This window comes from Mus caroli, chromosome X (assembly GCF_900094665.2).
Source record: "Mus caroli chromosome X, CAROLI_EIJ_v1.1, whole genome shotgun sequence".
NCBI lineage: Eukaryota > Metazoa > Chordata > Mammalia > Rodentia > Muridae > Mus > Mus caroli.
Window position 1 is genome coordinate 3,900,631 of NC_034589.1, and position 19,341 is coordinate 3,919,971.

Consider the following 19,341-nt stretch of genomic DNA (forward strand, 5'->3'; position numbering starts at 1 on the left):
CCCTAGATAAAAGGCAGGTTTTGAATTCCATATGTATTTATACCAAGCTCAGCAAGTGGATTTTGTTTAGCAGTCAGAAAAGTGCATAGATTGTTGATGACTAGATTTCCTTCTTTGGTAACCTAACAAGGAATGATATTTAATGTATTTATGAGCTGGTAGCGAGGAGACCCTGAGAAGATACTTGTACAGGGCGCAGGAAACTTGCATGCCTTGTAAAGAAACCTGTGGCTGAGAAAAAGTATGAGGAAGGGGGGCTGGAAGTAATGATAATGTTTTCCAACTACTATGCTATTAAAGTGTTCAAAAAAGTTATCATCTACTGCGCCTGTGCAGTGAGTAGCAGCCAACACTCAGTCCAGTTGTCATAAGTTAATCCAAATTGATCCATCTCAAAGCATGGATGATCTAATCCAGATTGATCCATCTCAAAGCAAGGACAATCTATCTTCCCACGTATTATTTGAGGAGAAAGAACAATTTTGTCCAGATGCTTCTCCTACAATGAAGTCAGGAAGGATTACTCTGAGGAGACAGTGATGGTGTGGAGCTTGCTTGCTTTTCTATTCTAGCTGGTCTAAGCAGGTGCTTTCAAAGCAGAAAGAAGAAAATATTTCCTTGTTAATAAGACAGAAAAGCAATTCATAAATCACATTGTTTTCCTGATGAGAGTCATAGATGCGTGGGTGCAAGTGTGTGTGTGTGTATACATGTGGGTGCAAATGTGTGTATATGTACATGTGGGTGCAAGTGTGTGTGTACATGTGCATGTGGGTACAAGTGGTGTGTGTGTGTGTGCATATGGGTGAAAGTGTGTGCATGTGTGTGTGTGTACATGTTCATGTAGGTTCAAGTGTGTGTCTGTCTGTACATGTGCACGTGGGTACAAGTATGTTGTTTGTGTGTGTGTGTGTGTGCATGTGGGTACAAGTGTGTGTGTGTGTGGTATGTACATGTGGGTGCAAGTGTGTGTGTGTGCATGTGGATGTGGGTGCAAGTGTGTTGTGTGTGTATGCGGGTGAAAGTGTGTGTGCATGTGGGTGAAAGTGTGTGTGTGTGTGTGTGTGTGTACATGTGCACGTGTGTGCAAGTATGTTGTGTGGGTGTGTATGTGCATGTGAGTACAAGTGTGTGTATGTGTGTGGATCTGTAGCAAAGGTGACAATTTCTCCTATAAATGAAAAACTTTTAGAGAATGAATATCTCTGTGCTATATTATAAACTGCTAGTTTTATGCCTCACCTGAACATCTAGAACAATGGTTCTCAACCTTCCTAATGTTGTACCCTTATGTTGTGGTGACCCCCCAACCATAAAATCATTTTCATTGTTTCATTGTTACCTCATAACTGCCATTTTGCTACTGTTATGAATTGTAAATATCTGTGTTTTCTGATAGTCTAAGGCAACCCCTGTAAAAGAGTTGTTTAGCTCCCCAGGAGTCCCAACCCACAGGCAGAGAACTGCTCTCTAGAACATGTGTTATACGTTAACGACTATACAATGTCAAGTGACCTATTAATGTTCAATATTAATGGTACCACCAGATCACCTATGGGAAATTTTCCATCATCCTAATTGCTAATAAGGAGCTTAGTCTTGCTTCATTAGAGGTCTTCTATGTGTTAAGAATTTTCTGATGAGCTGTTAAAAATGATCTAAACTAATTCATCTATTTGACCTCTGCTATACTTTGGATAACCTTTGCTAGCCTACGCTAATTAGAGAAGTTAGAAAAAATATACTTTTTCTATAGGTCTTACATGTTGAAAATGATGAAATAATGAATAGAGTCTACTGGAGCTGAATTGGTTAACATGCTAAGCAAGTAAGAGGCAAGTCTATCTGTGGAGGCTTTATTAAAGTATCCCTGAATGTCTTAAGATGTCAGGCAACCAGGAGTGAACACAGCCTGTAGGGCACTATTTAACTGTTTATAAAGAAAAATGGTAAAATCTCTCTTGGTTTTAACAATTATTACATCATGGTGCCATTTTCATGGGCATTTAACCTTAGCTTAGTTCTCAAACTGCCCACAGGTTTCTTTTTTTAACATTAAATAAAGCTTGGCTAGATAGTGGCCACTAGACATGACAGAGGAAATGTTCCTGTGTAATCTCAACAACATGGCTGCTGAGCAAGAGAATCAGATTCCTCTAAGGCTATGCTCCTGCCAGTGGTCAGCACCGGATACGTGTATACCTGAACAATGCTAAATGGACTCAGTAAATTACACACACACACACTCACTCACAAATACACACACACACAAACACACACATATATACACACTCACAAACACACACATACACACACACACACACACACACACACACACACACACACACACAGATGAATGAGGAATGAGGCATGTTCTTGCCATGGCAAACAATACATTCACTCAGCACTTCACCTACTCCTTACAAGTCTCCATTCTTACAAACATTGCTAGACATTATGCATGGCAGTTTTCTTTCAACATACATGTGACTGACTATATTTTCATCACCTAGCCTTCTACATGGAAAAGGTGACAAGGTCTTAGTTTAAATGTTGATAGAGAAAGTAAGATGTATGTGAGTCAGCTTTCTAGGGTCTAGCTCAGAGGGTCTCAAACTGTGGGTCGTGGACCTCTTTGGGGATCGAACAACCCTTTTATGTGGGTCTCCTAAGACCATCAGAAAACACAGAGGTTTATGTTACAGCTTACAACCATAGCAAAGGACACTTATGAAGTAGCAACAAAAATACTGTTATGGTTGGAGGTCACCACAACACGCGGAACTGTATTAAAGAGTCACAGCAATAGGAAGGTTGAGAACCACTGCTCTAGCTAGACACAAAATGAATAAAAAGTCTCTACATGTTTGGTTTTCCATCATTGCAACGATGCCTGAGATACAACCAATTAAAAGTAGAATTTTGCTTTAGCCTACAGTTCTTGAGGTTTCATGTTGGAAAAAAATAGGAAGGGACAAAAAAGAAAGAAACAAAAGTGGAAAAAACAAGGAAAAGAAAATACCTTCCTTTGTGGCATCTAATAAAACAGAATCTGGCAGGCAATGCATTGCAGAGAAAGCTGCTCACACCTACTTGACACACCCCTTAAAGCATTCCCTCATAATCCAGTCTGACCAACCTAAAGATCAAAGAACCCATTGTTTGGACCTTGGGGAAATAGTCTTTACAAAAACCACAACAGGAGAGGGGATGCTGACAGAAGACCAAAGAATCTGAGGGCTCATTGCTACTCCATGTAAGATTGGAAGTTCCTATACAATCTTTCTTGCTAATCTAATTTCACTAGTTTTATGAATCAGAAAAATCAAATATGTTTCATTTAAATTGAAACCTTCATGGGTTCAATTTTATGTGGTAACTTTTGATATATAGGCTTCTGATAAAGGTCCTATAAATATTATTTCATTCCTTCCCCCAAATAATACACATAAATAATTTTATACTAAAGCATACTTATATGAAAATGTTTTTAAGAGAAATCAACCAGTATAATGGTCCTTTTTTTTTTTTTTCGTGTTTTTTCTTTGTTTTTTTTTTTGTTTTTTTTTGTTTTTTTTTTTGTGGGAAGGAACATGGGTTTGAAAATTCCATGGCTTTGGCTACCATTGAAAGCACCTGTGAAGAGCTCACAAAGAGTCACCGCAGAAACACATCAGGTACACCTTCCATAGCGGTGTCTGGCACCTCACTCTCCTCAGGTGGGTAGTTATAATGCATGCATCGTACTAAATGTACTTTTAAAAAAAAAGACTAGACGAGGTTGAATTTCCTGTGTTATATGGTATTGAGTGGAAGTTTTAGACTTGAGAAAACAATCATCCATGGTAGTAATAGGCCAATGCAAAATCCTTTTCTGAAGGTGGTCCCAAGTAATGCCTTGGGCCACTCCATTTATAAAAACTTTACTTATTGAGTATATAGCTTTGTCATAAGTCATTGTGAAGGTTCAAAGCTATACCAGATTATCAGTATAGAAACACAGAAAATACAAATAGTTCTAGGGTACATTTGATTTGACAGGTAATAACTCTCAAGAATCAAGGGAATAGTTCAGTCTATAGAATAGTTGGATAGTCCATGTACCCAAACACATTTTTTTCATCTTTTAAACTAGAATTACTTGTAAGAAGCTTAGCCTACTGTGCTTTTTATTGCTGGAATAAACCCAATGAACAACAGCAGTTTGGAGAAGAAAGGGTTTATTTCCTTATATAGCTCATAGTCTCTCATGAAGGGAAAGCTGGAACGAAAGCACAGACCATGGAGAAGTGTGGCTGCCTTACTGACTTGCTCTTCATGGTGTGCTCAATTTGCTTTCATATACCCCAGCACCAGTTGCACAAGGGTGGTGCTGTCCACAGTGAACTGCTTTCTTCCATGTCTCACGGGCTTACTGACAGGCCAATCTCATGGAAGCATTTTCTCAACTGACAGTAACAGCAGAAAGGGAGTGGGTGGGGTATACATGGGAGGGTTTGAAGGGAAGAGAGGGAAGGGGAAAATTATGTAATTATACTCTAATTCCAATATATGAATTATTAAATACATTATTAAAAACATTTTGTTTTGTTTTTAAAGAGAGGGTTTCTCTATATAGCCTTGGATGTCCTGAAACTCACTCTGTAGACCAGGCTTGCCTTAAACTCAGAAATCTGCCTGCCTCTGCCTCTGCCTCCCAAGTGCTGTGATTAGAGGTGTGCTCCACCAATGCCCAACCAATATCATCTCAATAAAAGGAATTCTATGATACCTTAAAGAAAAAAACTAGCAGCACACATATTAAAAATATTAGTGAGAATTTTATTCATATGAGTATTACTTACATTACAGTTTATTACCTATAAGAAAATTCTCCAGAGAAATATATCATCATTGTAATGTTTATGTGTCATATATTAAGCTAAATTCATAATTAAACCTTCAATATTAAACCATTATGTGTTGCTCAATGACATTATCTTCCTGTAGCCCAAGGCTAGATTCTAGCTTGTAACTTGAATTTCAAGGAAGCTGCTTTTAGGCCGCAGGCTCCCAAATGGTTTGTGTGTGCATGATTTTGCATGTTTGTGGGTGTACCCACTTGTGTGGCACTGGGGAACAGAGCCCTCAAAAATGCATGTTCTCAAAAACAGGAAAGTAGCCCAGCAAGATGATGTAGTGAGTAAAAGCACTTGCTGACAAACCTGACATGTGTGTTCAGTTCCCTGGGGCTCATGTGACAAAAGGAAAGAACCAACTCCCAAAAGCTGTCCCGTGATTTCCACCCTTGTGCCATGGCACACATGGTTGCAAACGTACCCTAAGTAAGTAGATAGATATAGTTTCAAAAGATAAAGACTGTAAAGAACTTCACCTATTCAATGGAAATATATCAGTGTAACCTAGAAAGTAACATCATAAGGTCAACTTCTACTCCATAGCTTCCAGAACTGGTCATTCCGTGTGCACTCTGTCAGGCACCACGCTAAGCACTTCATCACTGCATTTGCCATTACAAACTTAAGTATTTGATTGCTCTTTCCAGTCTCTCTCCTCTATAAGCAGCAATATTTGTCTCAGCAGGACTTTAGAACAGAAGTATTCTGTGCAAGTAAACTGCCCTGACTTGGTAAGCTGTCTACAGCATTGTTGAGAAGCACATCATTTATTGACTGATGCTTTAAAGACTAATATCAAGATGTTCTATTGTAAAGGAATGTTCAAGTAACTAATGAAATCAGAATCTCTTCCTATAGCCCTTCCCTTTTTCAGGAAAGGAAGTCATATCATTTAAAATGGAGATCTATGCTTGGTTGGCTTCATTTTATGTCAAATGGGCAAACACAGTAAATCTTCAAAAGTGATAATTTTTCTCATGAAGCTTAAAGGTCCAATCTATGCACAATTTTATTATTTAGGAAGGAGTAAATCAGAATCTTTAAACAGCTTAAAGCTACCCTTGGATTTTATAACAGAGCACTTAACCCCCTGTGATCAAAGGCCAAATGAACACAGACGTGTTCGTCTTCATACCAAGGCAATTTTCAAAACACTATAAAAATTTAACTATGTTAATGTAAAACAGCATGAAGTTTATGAGACTGGATGTGGTTTCCATGACACTGTATTTGTACTCTCTCTCTCTCTCTCTCTCTCTCTCTCTCTCTCTCTCTCTCTCTCTCTCTGTGTGTGTGTGTGTGTGTGTGTGTGTGTGTGTGTGTATCTGTCTGCATGTTGTAATATTGAAACATTTTCAATGGAAATGCAGAAGGATGATGAAGTAAGCTGATTCACATCTGCATTTCATATTTCTCCCTCCAGAGCGCAGTCGATCTGAGTTAGATTTGAGTGAGTCATTCGCAGAAGACTTAGAGGACACTTCAAGCATAAGAAGCAGATCTGTCCCTGGGGCTTTAGACAAAGACTTGGTAAGTTGGATGTAGAAGAAAGTTCAATAACACATGGAAAGGAGAGCATGATCTTGCTTCAAGCACTTACACTGTTAGGTAATAAGTTTAGAGTAAAATAAAGACATACAGTGTGTCTTCCTGGTAGTTTTCACTGTCAACTGTAAGAGAAACTAAAACAGTATACTTATAAAACTAAAAAAATACTGCAAGTAAAATTACTTTATGAATATATACATATAACTTAAAATAATATAAAGTCACTTGGCAATGTGTTAAAATGCATTAAATGAATGAAGTAAATAAAATAAATAAAAATTAAAATAATATAATATGTATTATATAATATATGATATGTGATATATGATATATGATTGCTATATGTTATATTAACTATAATCTATAACCCATATTCTATAATCTATAATCCACAATCTATAATCTAAACATATAATATAAACTATACAAAATTAATAATTGTATAATACATATACATATGTTGGTAACCTTAGCTAAGGTTGGTGGCGGTGGCACATGCCTTTAATCTCAGCACTTAGGAGGCAGAGGCAGGCAAATCTCTGTAAGTTTGAGGCCAGCCTGGTCTACTGAGTGAATGAGTTCTAGAGCTCTTATACAGAAGACTCCTGCCTCAAAAAATAAATAAATACATGAAATAAAGTAATATTATATTACAACAATATATTTTTAAATATTTTAAAACTGTGCTTAAAAAAGCCAAAAACTTTGGATAAAATTCTAATCATGCCTATAAAATTCTACTTTGAAACTGATGAAAGCCATTTAAATATGATTTCAAATATTAAATATTAAAATTCTCAGTATATGCCATTTTAAATGTTAATATTATTAATCCATTTCAATTACAACTTAGTAGACAATGTGGATTCTCACTGCCATTATTAGTTAATAGTATTCTTGAGGTTTGAAAGGTATGTAAGACAAAATAGAAATGTTTTTATAAGTATTAAATTTTGCACAAAATATGAAATACTACTTGTATGCTCAGAAACACCTGGATAATTTAGTAATAAAATCTACTAGAATTGACAATAGAATCTACTTACTGGATTGTATCCAATGGCTTTCTCAGCCTGCTCTCTTATACACATTAGGCCCAAGAGTAGCACTGCCCACAGTGAATTAGGCCCTTCCACATTAATATAAATCAAGGAAGTGCCCCCACATGACAATCTAATAGGGACATTCTCTCTTCTGATTCTCTTTACCCAGATAATCCTAGCATGTGCCAAGTTGCCAGAGAAATAACCAGAACAAAGGAAATAACACTGAAAATGAAGTTGTAGCTTTTCTCTCTAGGTTGTGATTTTTTAAATAATTAATTAATTAATTACGTTTTTAATATCCTAAATGCTGCCCTGCCCTCAAGTACCCCCTTCACAGAGTCCCTCCCCCCTGGGGGCCCTCCTCCTCCTCTGAGAGGGTGGGACCTCCCTGGATATCCTCCACCCTGGAACATCAAGTCTGGAGGGTTAGGCGCATACTAGTCCACTGAGGCCAGATGAAGCAGCTCTGTTGTGCCAGTTGTTGGGGACCCACATGGAGACTGAGCTGTACATCTGCTACATATGTGCCAGGGGCCTCAGTCCAGCATGTGTGTGCTCTTCGGTTGGTGGCTTAGTCTCTGAGAGCCCCCAAGGGTCCAGGTAGTTGACTCTGTTGGTCTTCCTGTAGAGTTCCTATCCCCTTCAGGGCCTTCAGTCCTTCCTCCTATTCTTCCATAGGGGTCCCTGAACTCATTCCACTGTTTGGCTGTGGGTCTCTGCATCTGTTTCAATCAGCTGCTGGGTGGAGCCTCTCAGATGACAGATATGCTAATCTCTTTACTGCCAGCACACAAGTATCATTTCTAGTGCCAGGGATTGGTGCTTATCCATGGAGTGGGACTCAAAGTGGGCTGGTTATTGGTTGACCATTCCCTCAGTCTCTGCTCCATTTTTGTCTCTGCATTTCTTTTAAACAGGACAAATTTTAGATTAAAAATTTTGTGGGTGGTTTGATGTCCTTATCTCTTCACTAGGAGTCCTGCCTGACTACAGGAGGTAGCCACTTCAGGCTCCATATCCCCACTGTTATACATCTTGGCTAAGGTTACCAGCACTGACTGCTGGGAACCTCCCAGATCCCAGATCTCTGACACTAGATTCTCCCCACCCCCTGACCCCTGGCAGCTACAGATTTCTAATCATTCTCCTGGCCTTCTGGCCCCTTCTCCCCACACCTGATCCTGAACCCCCATTACCCTCCCCAACCCTTCTCCCACTCAGGTCCCTTCCTTCCTTTGCCTCCTATGACTGTTTTATTTCCCCTTGTAAATGAGATTCAAGAATCCTCACATGGACCTTCCTTCTTGTTTAGCTTCTTTGGGTCTGTGGGATATTATGGATATCCTTTACCTTATAGCTAATATCCACTTATCAATAGATACATAGTATGCATGTCCTTCGGGGTCTGGGTTACCTCACTCGGGATGATATTTTCTAGTTCCATCAATTTGCCTGTAAAATTAAAAATATCCTAATTTTAATAGCTGAATAGTATTCCATTGTGTAGATGGACCACATTTTCTGTATCTATTTGATTGGGGTACATCAAGGTTGTTTCTTGTTTCTGGCTATTGCAAGTAAAGCTCTGTGAACATAGTGGAGCATGTATCTTTGTTGTATGGTGTAGTATTGTTTGGTATATGTCCAGGAGCGGTATAGCTGGGTCTTCGGGTAGAACTAGTTCCAGTTTTCTGAGACAGTGCCAGACTGCTTTCCAGAGTGGTTATACAAGTTTGCCCTCCTACCAGCAATGGAGGAGTGTTTCCCTTGTTCCACATCCTTGCCAGCATCTGCTGTCACTTGAGTGTTTGATCTTAGCCATTCAGATGGGTTTAAGGTAGAATCAGCAGTTCATTTATTTTCAGATGATGAGATCCTATATGTAATAAATCCTAAATGATATAAAAATATGATATGACTACAGTCAATTCTTCAAGGTCTTAAGATATAGGATTATTTAAAAATTCAATTATATCGTACACACTATTAGTAAACAGCTGGAAAATCAAGTTGTGAATGTAATCCTAACAATAACATGAAAAGTACTTGAAAAATGTAGGAAATGAGTGTATTTTTGAATATATAAGGTATACTTTGTGACTTAAAAAAAATTGAGCTAAATTAGAGGCCTGAATAAATGGAGAGGTACTCTGTTTATAGTTTAGGAAATTTCATGTTTTTTAGGTTAAAAACTCCTTCCAGGTTAATCTATGGATTCAATACCAATCAAAACTCACTAAGAAATTTTGTAAAACTGGACATTAGAATTCTGAAATTCATATTAACATGCCATGAGCCCAGGACAGAAGTAGTTACTCTTGTGTGTAAAAGGCTCTAAGGCTAAATGATTAGTTCATTATATTAATCTTTCTATTTTCCTGCATTCGTGGACATATTTCAGAACACACCCCATGTCATATGGATGCTTGAAATTTTTCATAATCTATTTTCACAAGAAAGTAAAGAATCAGCCGGGCGTGGTGGCACACGCCTTTAATCCCAGCACTCGGGAGGCAGAGGCAGGCGGATTTCTGAGTTCGAGGCCAGCCTGGTCTACAAAGTGAGTGCCAGGACAGCCAGGGCTATACAGAGAAACCCTGTCTCGAAAAACCAAAAAAAAAAAAAAAGAAAGTAAAGAATCATGAAGACTCAAACGCTGTGTTATAACTGCTACACAATTGCACAGTCAAAACAGGAAGCATAAGAAAACATTAGCTGATACAACAGTAAGGATTTTTCTGCCACACTTTAAAGAAATATTTAGTTTGAAAGTATCCAAGATGAGAAATAAATAATAATTCATACCTAGAAACATTAAAATCAAAGAATATCAGATATAAGAGAAATTTCTTTAAAATGCATAGAAATAAATTCTATTTCATACAAATAAACAAGAATCAATTGATGACAATTTTCTATGGTAATACTGAGTTCAAGATAAAAACAGTAAGATTTTGAAAGTATTGAAAGAAAACTATTTTAAACCTAGAACTTTAAAAACAAATCCTATTTAAAGATAACATGGCCTCTAAGACTTACCAAACAAAAGCCCACGTTGAAAACAGTTTAAGGTCAAATACACTTATGAAAAGAAAGAAATCTTGGAATGGTTGCAAAACATTTTAAAAACAAATGTTATTATATAAACTGGTAAAGTTGTACTAATGGTGCTAAGATCAAAGAAGCAAAAACCGAATACATATACACATTAAACAAGTCTTAAAATTCTTTTTTTAAAAACATACCAGTGAAGATCACTGATCTTATAGAAGTTATGTTAAACATCAAAAAAGTAAGTTAAATAATTCATAAATTTTCATGGTAAAAACATTCTACTAAGCAATTATTCACATAAGGAAGAAATGATAACAAAGAGGTGGTGGTAGAGAGAGAGAGACTGGAGAGACGGGAAGAGTTTGTGTGAGGGAAAGTGTGTAGTGGAGGGTGAGTTTTATCTAAAACTACCTTAAGCATATTGTCCAAATTGGATCACTTTAGAGACCAAGGAGGCAGGAATTAAACCCATGTCTATTCCAATCCAAATTTTATGTTCTTTCCATCAAGCAAGCATTACAAGAAAAAGACTACCAACAATGCCCTGACCCTGTCTACTCCTTTGATTTGGTAATTAAGATGAACAAAAGCCTAAACCTGAGAGGTGATTTCTCTGGTTTTCCTTGATTTTCTGAGTATCTGTGAAATAAATCTCCTTCTTTTTCATGTAAAAGAAAGCTTCCTATGATAGAAATAAACTAAGGTGTTATCTTTTCCATCTTTTCCTAGAACTCCTTAGAAGACACTGAAGACAGTGTTGACTTAGTGTCCTCCAGGTTTTCTGCAAATACCCACAGTCTGGCAAGTGGATTGTCAACTGTAAGCATTCTCACAGAATCTTTCTTTCTCTTGTTCATTCCCAGCACCTTTTCAAAAGAGATGGTAAGGTGTGATTGTATGTCCAATCTATTGTAGATTCCAGCTTGCCCTGTGCCCTCACAACTTACACTCTATTTTGACTCCTGAATTCTTCCTTCTTTTTCCATGATCTTCACACAGCTTTGGAACTGGCTTCATTCCCATTTTATAAAGAACTGGATAAGAGGAGTTTGAAGACTCCCAGCTCAAAGAATTAAATGGTGGAAGAGATAGAAAAACGAATTACCATGATATGACCATTGATAGTTGCATGAGCCATTTGGGTTCTCCAATAAACATACTCAATTGTTTCATAAATACCCAAAGAAATTCTTAAATCTCTTCATTTTTTAATGTAATATCCAGTCATCTCAAGTCTATAGATTTTTCCAGTTCTGTTGATAAGCTTCCCTCCTACCATTCTCTCAGCACTGCAACTCTGTCTACAATACTGTCAACCGTCTTACAATACATGCCTACTCAGCTTTCTATCCTACTCAAAAAATGAAACAAGCAAGCAAGCAAGCAAACAAACAAACAAACACCCCTCTTTAACTGTGCATCCCTTTGCTGCTCTGATTTCTGTGCGCTAATATGCTTTTTCTTTTGCTCATTGGATGGCATCCTTAAAGAACTCCCAAGCAGGATCTGATAGGAAGAGGAGCTACCTAAATGTGCCTGATGCCGATTCAGACACTGTGAGTTTTCACCTTTGTCATTTCCCTCTTCCCAACTGTATTGCACACATTCCGTGATTTGGCAAATATGGTTGGATGAGAAGTTTCATCTGTTTTCTGACTTGTACCCTTTGGAAGGGATTCATGAACTAACATGTCTGCAGGATTCCAGTTTGTTAAATGTCATGATCTGAGCACTAGGCAAAAGACATGTCCTAAAAGGCAGTAAGCATTCCCATTTAAAATCACAACCATATCTTGATTTAAAAAAGGGGTTGTTAGTAGTAAAATTGTCATAACTATTTTACATCCTCCCGAGTCTCAGATTTTGTAACTTCTTAAATTTTCTTCTAATCCTAGGGACCCCACATCTATCTTTGATCATGTAGCTACAGAGGGATGGGGTGTATTGAGAAAGTCAGTTGTAGTAGGAGACATTGAGCTGTGATCTATAGTACATTCCCCTAGAAACCCAGAGCTTTCCTCCATAGCATGCTATTGCTAACAAATTAGTGAACCAGAGTTTCTCCTTGTGTAATATGGCTGAGGGTAATTCATAACACTATTAAGACTTGAAACATGGCATGGCCAATGGATCAACACTACTATAAAATCTTGGACCCCAAACTTTCTCAATTTATAGAGCTCCTAATGTTTCTGTTATTCTCTCATGTAACTCCTAGGTTAAAAGTAAGTTCTCATTTCCCAAAACCTTAATAATCTCTTTTGAACTTAAGAACTATTTGAAAACAATAATTCAGGTAAACATTTTATTCTGTTCTTAAGTTGTTCTGCTGCTTACTACTAATAGGATCAGTGTACCCAATGAGTACTCTGTAGCATGCCAGATCTTAGAATCTCAACAGCTATTGCCATGTTTACTTGCCATTCAACATTAATATTTTATTTCTCCATTTTGAGCTTGATTCATTGTGTTTGAGAAAACTCAACAACCTTTTGGCTCTGTCTCCTAAGTTCGCAGATGATAGACATGTTCCACCACTCCTGGAATGAATATATATATTCAATACACACACACACACACACACACACACACACATATATATATATATATATATATATATATACATACATATATACACATACACATATATACATACATATATATGCATATATAATTTATATGTGTGTGTATATATATATATATAATTTGTTTTAGATTGAAGAAATTGTTAAAAGCTCAACATATCACAAATGGGAATCCACTGGAAAAATAAAAAATAATATTAATAATGACACCACAAAGCGCTAGTTAGTACCTTGCCTCTTCTGTGTAGTGTCTGATGGATGCTGTGTTTCCCTTTCAAATCTTCAATGATATGCACATGAATTTACAGTGGTACCCTAGGATATAAGCACACATAATTTGGGTCCTTAAGTCTTAGATATCTGTCAAAATATTAAAATGTTAGACTATTCCAGACCTAATCTTCATTTAAAAATGATCCTCAGGTAATTTATTATGTAGTTAAAGTTTAAAATTCATGTTGCATTATTTTAAGAATAGGAAAAACAAATTCAGTTACTTATTGGCTTTCTAAGAAATAGCTTATGTGTAATTTTAGAGTTCTTGGATTATTGTTACCTTTGACTTCAGCTTAAAAGAGATTATGAGCTAAGTCACATATACCCTGTTCCTTGAAGAAATACATCATATTTGAAATACAAAGTCCTTCATAAAACAATAACAATAAAATCCATTCATTGACAGGTAGACATACACATATTAAGATAAATAGAAAGATACATAAATACATTCATATATCCACACATGATTTATATATTCATATATCCAGATATGATATATGACAGATGTTCCATATATAGCTTTCGTGCCTACATACCTATCTTTTAAAACAAATCCCAAATCTCAGCTATTTGTACTGCTATGGTCCTTGCTTCTCTGTGGTGAAAAAGATGTTCTGAAACTACTGCACCATTCACAAATGTTACTGGTCTTTTGTGTCCATCATGTTACTATGATAGTCTTTGTTTTTAGCACTGAATAATAATGCTGTATTGATTTAAAATATGCATCTCATGTTACAAATATCTTGACAAAAAATCTTTACACATCCTTATAGAATTTTTTATGTTTTTGATTGAGGTACTTTAATTTTTTGGTGCTATATTTTGCTCATTACTATTTCATGGAATACCAAAGCTATGAGTCATGGACTATCTATGTAGCCACACAGCTACAAAGTTAGCCTTGTGAGTATAGGATGTCCTGCCATACCTTTATTAAGGCTGCAGCTGTGGTTCCTCCAGGAGTGACAGCATACACCATTTGAGTGTAGAGAAACACACTTTTATGTTAACTCATAATAATGAGTGAGCTCTTCTTTTTCCTGATCATTAAATTCTAGATATTTAAACACATTGCACTAAAGTCTAGCAGCAAAAGGCAGATAGTGACAGGGATAAAGAAACAAGATTTTATTAGAAATCACTAAATGACTCCATACTCACTGCAAGACATAAAAGATTTCAGCTAACCCAAAGGAGATGCTTCCTCTTTCAGCAAACTTCCTGCCTCCTTTCCTAATGGATCTAGATGGGGTATTCTTCTCGGGTAAGAATTTTATTTACCAGAAGCAAAACAAGCAAAGCTAGTGACTTGCTTTCTTCTCTGGCTTTGGACTCCCCTGCTAGTTACATAGAACAGCACTTAGAATTGATTAATGGGGGTGGATTCTGTGACTAGAGTTTTAGAATGGCACTGAGCCACGTCTGCCATCTTTTTTTTTTTCCAGACTAGCCTTAACAGCATGATGAGTGTTTACAGTGAAACAGGAGACTATGGCAACGTGAAAGTCACTGGTGAGATCCTTCTCCACATCAGCTACTGCTACAAAACCGGCGGGCTATACATTTTTGTCAAGAGCTGCAGAAACCTGGCCATAGGAGATGAAAAGAAACAGAGGACAGATGCGTAAGCATGGAAGATGCGCCTTTACTGTCTCTACAACTGCCTTCTCTGATTGCATGCACACTTCCTTGTCAGAAGAGGTTAAAGATTCCCTTCAATTAAGAACTCGTTTGAAGTCTAAAGATAATGTTTGTATCTTTGGTTACTTGATTTGAAAGAAGCCATGATATGATTCACGAGTAACAAACATGTAGCTTGCACAGAGGCCACTCGTGGTGAGGGCAAGCTGATTGTTTAAAAATGTTGCATAATTTAATTATATTCTTTCCCCTCCTAAAATTCCCAGATCACTCCTGTGAACTTCATGTTCTTATTCTCTCTCAGAAAAAAAGATAGCGTGCGTGCACACACACACACAAAAACACACACAAACACAAACAAAAAACATGGAGTTGGTCAACTACTCCTGAGCATGAGGCCTCCCTTGGAGTATATTTGGTTATCCCCAGTGTCACTGCATTGAAGAAAGCCATTTTCTGTCTCCCTGAATCTATCAATTATGAATAGCTTCTCAGTTAGTGGTGTAACTACTTTGCTCACTTCCTAGTGTCTAGATTTTAAATGGCTCAGTGACAAATATAATCATATTTGTCCAGCATGGAAAGGAACCATCTGAAATTCTAACACATGTGCTTTAGAACTCTGGTATAATATGTCCCAATCTTGTGCATGTCTCTGTCTACTCTGATGTCCCTGTCCCAAGAGGCTTCTAAAAGAGCTAGCTAGCACAAGCCAAGGTACTGGGTTGAACTGTAAATTTGTCATTTTCCCTTTCTTCCTTTTAATTGTTTCCTTTCATTCACTCACCTGAGTAGTCTATGCCCTGACATTAGAAGATAGAACTGGCAATGAAGAGACATATATCCCCTAGAGAAGGTTGTGAGACTATCGATGTTAGCAGATTCCACTTATGGAGGAGGACAATACTGCAGCTCCTCTTGTGTTTTGTGGGTTAAGTATTGTTACCATGCCACTTTGTACACTTGACAAAACAAATATACGGCAGTGTAAAAACCAAAGACTATCAAAAGGAATGATGCCTGGGTGGTCCCACAGAACTTTGTTTGATGCCAAAGCCTGTTCTCCACCAATATTCATCACTGTTCCTTTCTTATAGAAAGCTCAGCATTATATTTATGATATTGAATTGTACAAACTGAAGTCTCTTCATTTCCATCTCTTTTCTCCACTAACCCATTCCCTTTTCTAACTGAAATCCTGGAATATTTCTAGCAGAGTATATTTGCAAATGATGATTTTTATCTTTTGTTATTTACAGTTATGTCAAGTCATACCTTCTTCCAGACAAGTCCCGAAACAACAAGCGTAAGACCAAAATCAGGACAGGTACCAATCCAGAATTCAACGAAACATTAAAGGTAAAATAAATGCTTACATAGGAACATGTTAAGTAGAACTTCGTTGATTTAGAATTAACTACACTCAAGAAGGTTGGGACAGGAATATTGTTAAGAGTTCAAGGCTAACCTGAGATAGCATAGTGACATCCAAGCAAGGCTGGCCTATAAAATGAGACCATCCCAGACTGAGACCATCCCTTATATCAAAATACAAACAAGCCAAAAAGAAAAGAACAACTAAATGTACCATTTCAAAATGCATGTGTGTGTGTGGGGGGGGGCTAGAAAACTAGAATTTGAATGGTATTAGATTTCCTGGAAGTTTTTGGAAAAGAAAAGGTAAACTATTCCTGCTTGGTTCACCCTCTGCTGTGGCTGTGGTAATACCTTAAGTTGAAATGATCCATTAAAATTACAGATTACATCTAAGCAGTATATCTTGTAACAAAATAAGTTGCACATTTGAGAAATCTGCTTTCCTGGTGTCTTGAAGGGACATTGTCTCTTTTTGTGTATTCATTGCACTGCTAACAAGGGTTATGCACTGTTCCTGACAAGGATCTCTGAGTGTGGCTAAATAGAAGTGTGTGGTCAATGAACAACATTAGCAATGTAAGGTCAGATTTTAGAAGTCTCAGAAAATGCCCAGGTTAAAGACCTTAGGTTCTAAATTCTAAAGAAATTCTTATTTCTTATGGGTAGCCACAAACAACCACTTCTCTCACTCTGAATTTATCTTGCCTGGTGAGACAGACAAAGGAATGTTAAAATGTGTTGCTAATCAAGGAAAAATGTATAGACTTATACACAGAATAAAGGCTTCAGAGTCTATCGCAGTGTGGGTTAGTTATAGAAGAAAGCCAGTAGTCTACAGGCATCAGTAGAAACATGTGCAGAAGCAGGGGTCAATATTAACACAGATCAAATGAAGATGAACAAGCACAGGCTGGGTGTGAAACCAGTGGTCATAATAGGATAGCAAAGATGAGCCCAAGCAGAATGTATAAACACAGCGATAGAGAAATTCAGGGAGCAAAGCATCAAAGTCAATCTGCTAGTAACTGATGGGACAGGAATACATACCAAGCCAAGCTCAGAAATCAGTCAGTCTGAAGTATGACCCAGATGGATATACAGAAGAACAGATGAGAGGATAGGTGCTCATGTCCCTGGTTAGTATCTTCTGGGGGGGGGGGGCAGGAAGCAAGCCCATAATACCTACTTTCTGCTCAACCTATATATATAGTGTTTTTTTTAACTTCTGCACTTAACAATGGGCTTTATGAAGCTTAGGCTACAAATTTCTCATGTTAATACTTTTCCAGATTTAAGGATTTTTATTCTGGATAAGAAAGTTGGAATATTGTTATATTAAACCTAGAGCTACAAGGTAGACAAGAGAAAAACAAAAACAGGTAAAATTTGAAAGAGGTTTCTTTATCAACTAATCCTTTCATATTTTCTCTGAAGTTTGCTGACCCCTACAATAAATCATATAAATAAATAGAAATAACAATATATAATAATATATAAATATATTTATACATACATAATTATTAACTAGGTATAACCTAGATTTTTTGCAGCCTAACTTCAATTGTAGGAAAAATAGAATGGCTCTTTATTCATATAGCTGATGCCTGTGGTCTGAAAATTAATGAAGCAAATTTCAACCTGCTCTACAATTAGACCCCTCCTTGCAGAGTGTGATGTTTTCAATCTTATTTGTAGTATACCATCAGCCACACCCAGCTGGAAACAAGAACTCTGCAGCTCTCAGTCTGGCACTATGATCGGTTTGGACGCAACAGTTTCCTGGGAGAGGTGGAGATTGCTTTTGACTCATGGAACTTTGAAAATCCGTGTGATGAGTGGTTTGTGCTTCAGCCGAAGGTAGGAAATACTTACAGCTATACAATTAGACAAGTTTGAGCCAAAGTAATATTCCAGGCCTGAAGAAGCTGAAGCTTCTAAATTTTGAGTAATAATCTGAAAAGATTATTAAAATTTGGGTAGATGTTATAAATCCATCATTTTTAAAGCTCTTTATAGATACATGCTGTATGATGTAAGAAGACATGTAATCATACATGCGTGAGTTTTACTACTGAAGTTCATTTATCCACTGGAGAATTCCACAAATTGCTAAAAGGACCACACTATATGATCCCATTAGAACAAGAAGGTCTTTGTCTTTATGCCATCAAAAACAAATTCATAGAGCATGACCAATCTCAAAATATTATCTCTTTCTCATTCTTTATAATTTACAGCATAAACAGGAATCTTTTCCTTGACTCACACGAGAAAGTGATCACTATATAAAATAATTTTAGTTTGGGCATTCATAAAATGCCAATATAGAATAGCATGTTCAACCCTAGAGAAAACAATGGCTTGGATTCATTACAAACAACTAAATTTTCTTCACATTTACAGTCAATTTCTATGTGAGAAGGAAAATGCGAAAGTTATATTTGTGCTGCCTGTTACTATTCCTTATATGTAGTGACAAGAAAGAAAGAAAGAAAGAAAGAAAGAAAGAAAGAAAGAAAGAAAGAAAGAAAGGAAGGAAGGAAGAAGAAGAAAGAAAGAAAGAAAGAAAGAAAGAAAGAAAGAAAGAAAGAAAGAAAGAAAGAAAGAAAGAAAGAAAGAAAGAAAGAAAGAAAGGGAAAGGAAANGAAAGGAAAGGAAAGGAAAGGAAAGGAAAGGAAAGGAAAGGAAAGGAAAGGAAAGGAAAGGAAAGGAAAGGAAAGGAAAGGAAAGGAAAGGAAAGAGAAAAAGAAAACACATTTGGTAAAAACTGAACTGAAATTAGCATTGGTTTGCTTATAGCTTCAAAATGCCTATGTGATCTTGGAGAAGTTATTTCCTAAACCTTGGTGTTCTAATTTGTAACATAGCCACTAGTATGGTAGCTGTTGCTCCAGCTCAGAGATCTGGGGT

The 19,341-nt window shown here is 36.9% G+C and overlaps 1 protein-coding gene across 1 annotated transcript in view; it reads left to right on the top strand.

Annotated features, from left to right (window-relative positions):
• The window catches only part of Sytl5 (synaptotagmin like 5), a 62,080-nt gene that overhangs the window by 21,171 nt on the left and 21,568 nt on the right, over nucleotides 1–19,341 (top strand). Inside the window, exons 5-11 of the mRNA XM_029472984.1 lie at nucleotides 3,590–3,719; nucleotides 6,322–6,428; nucleotides 11,276–11,365; nucleotides 12,037–12,102; nucleotides 14,859–15,037; nucleotides 16,314–16,413; nucleotides 18,127–18,288. Coding sequence (XP_029328844.1) covers nucleotides 3,611–3,719; nucleotides 6,322–6,428; nucleotides 11,276–11,365; nucleotides 12,037–12,102; nucleotides 14,859–15,037; nucleotides 16,314–16,413; nucleotides 18,127–18,288 — 813 coding nt within the window. The 5' untranslated portion in view covers nucleotides 3,590–3,610. The remainder of the gene's footprint in view (nucleotides 1–3,589; nucleotides 3,720–6,321; nucleotides 6,429–11,275; nucleotides 11,366–12,036; nucleotides 12,103–14,858; nucleotides 15,038–16,313; nucleotides 16,414–18,126; nucleotides 18,289–19,341) is intronic.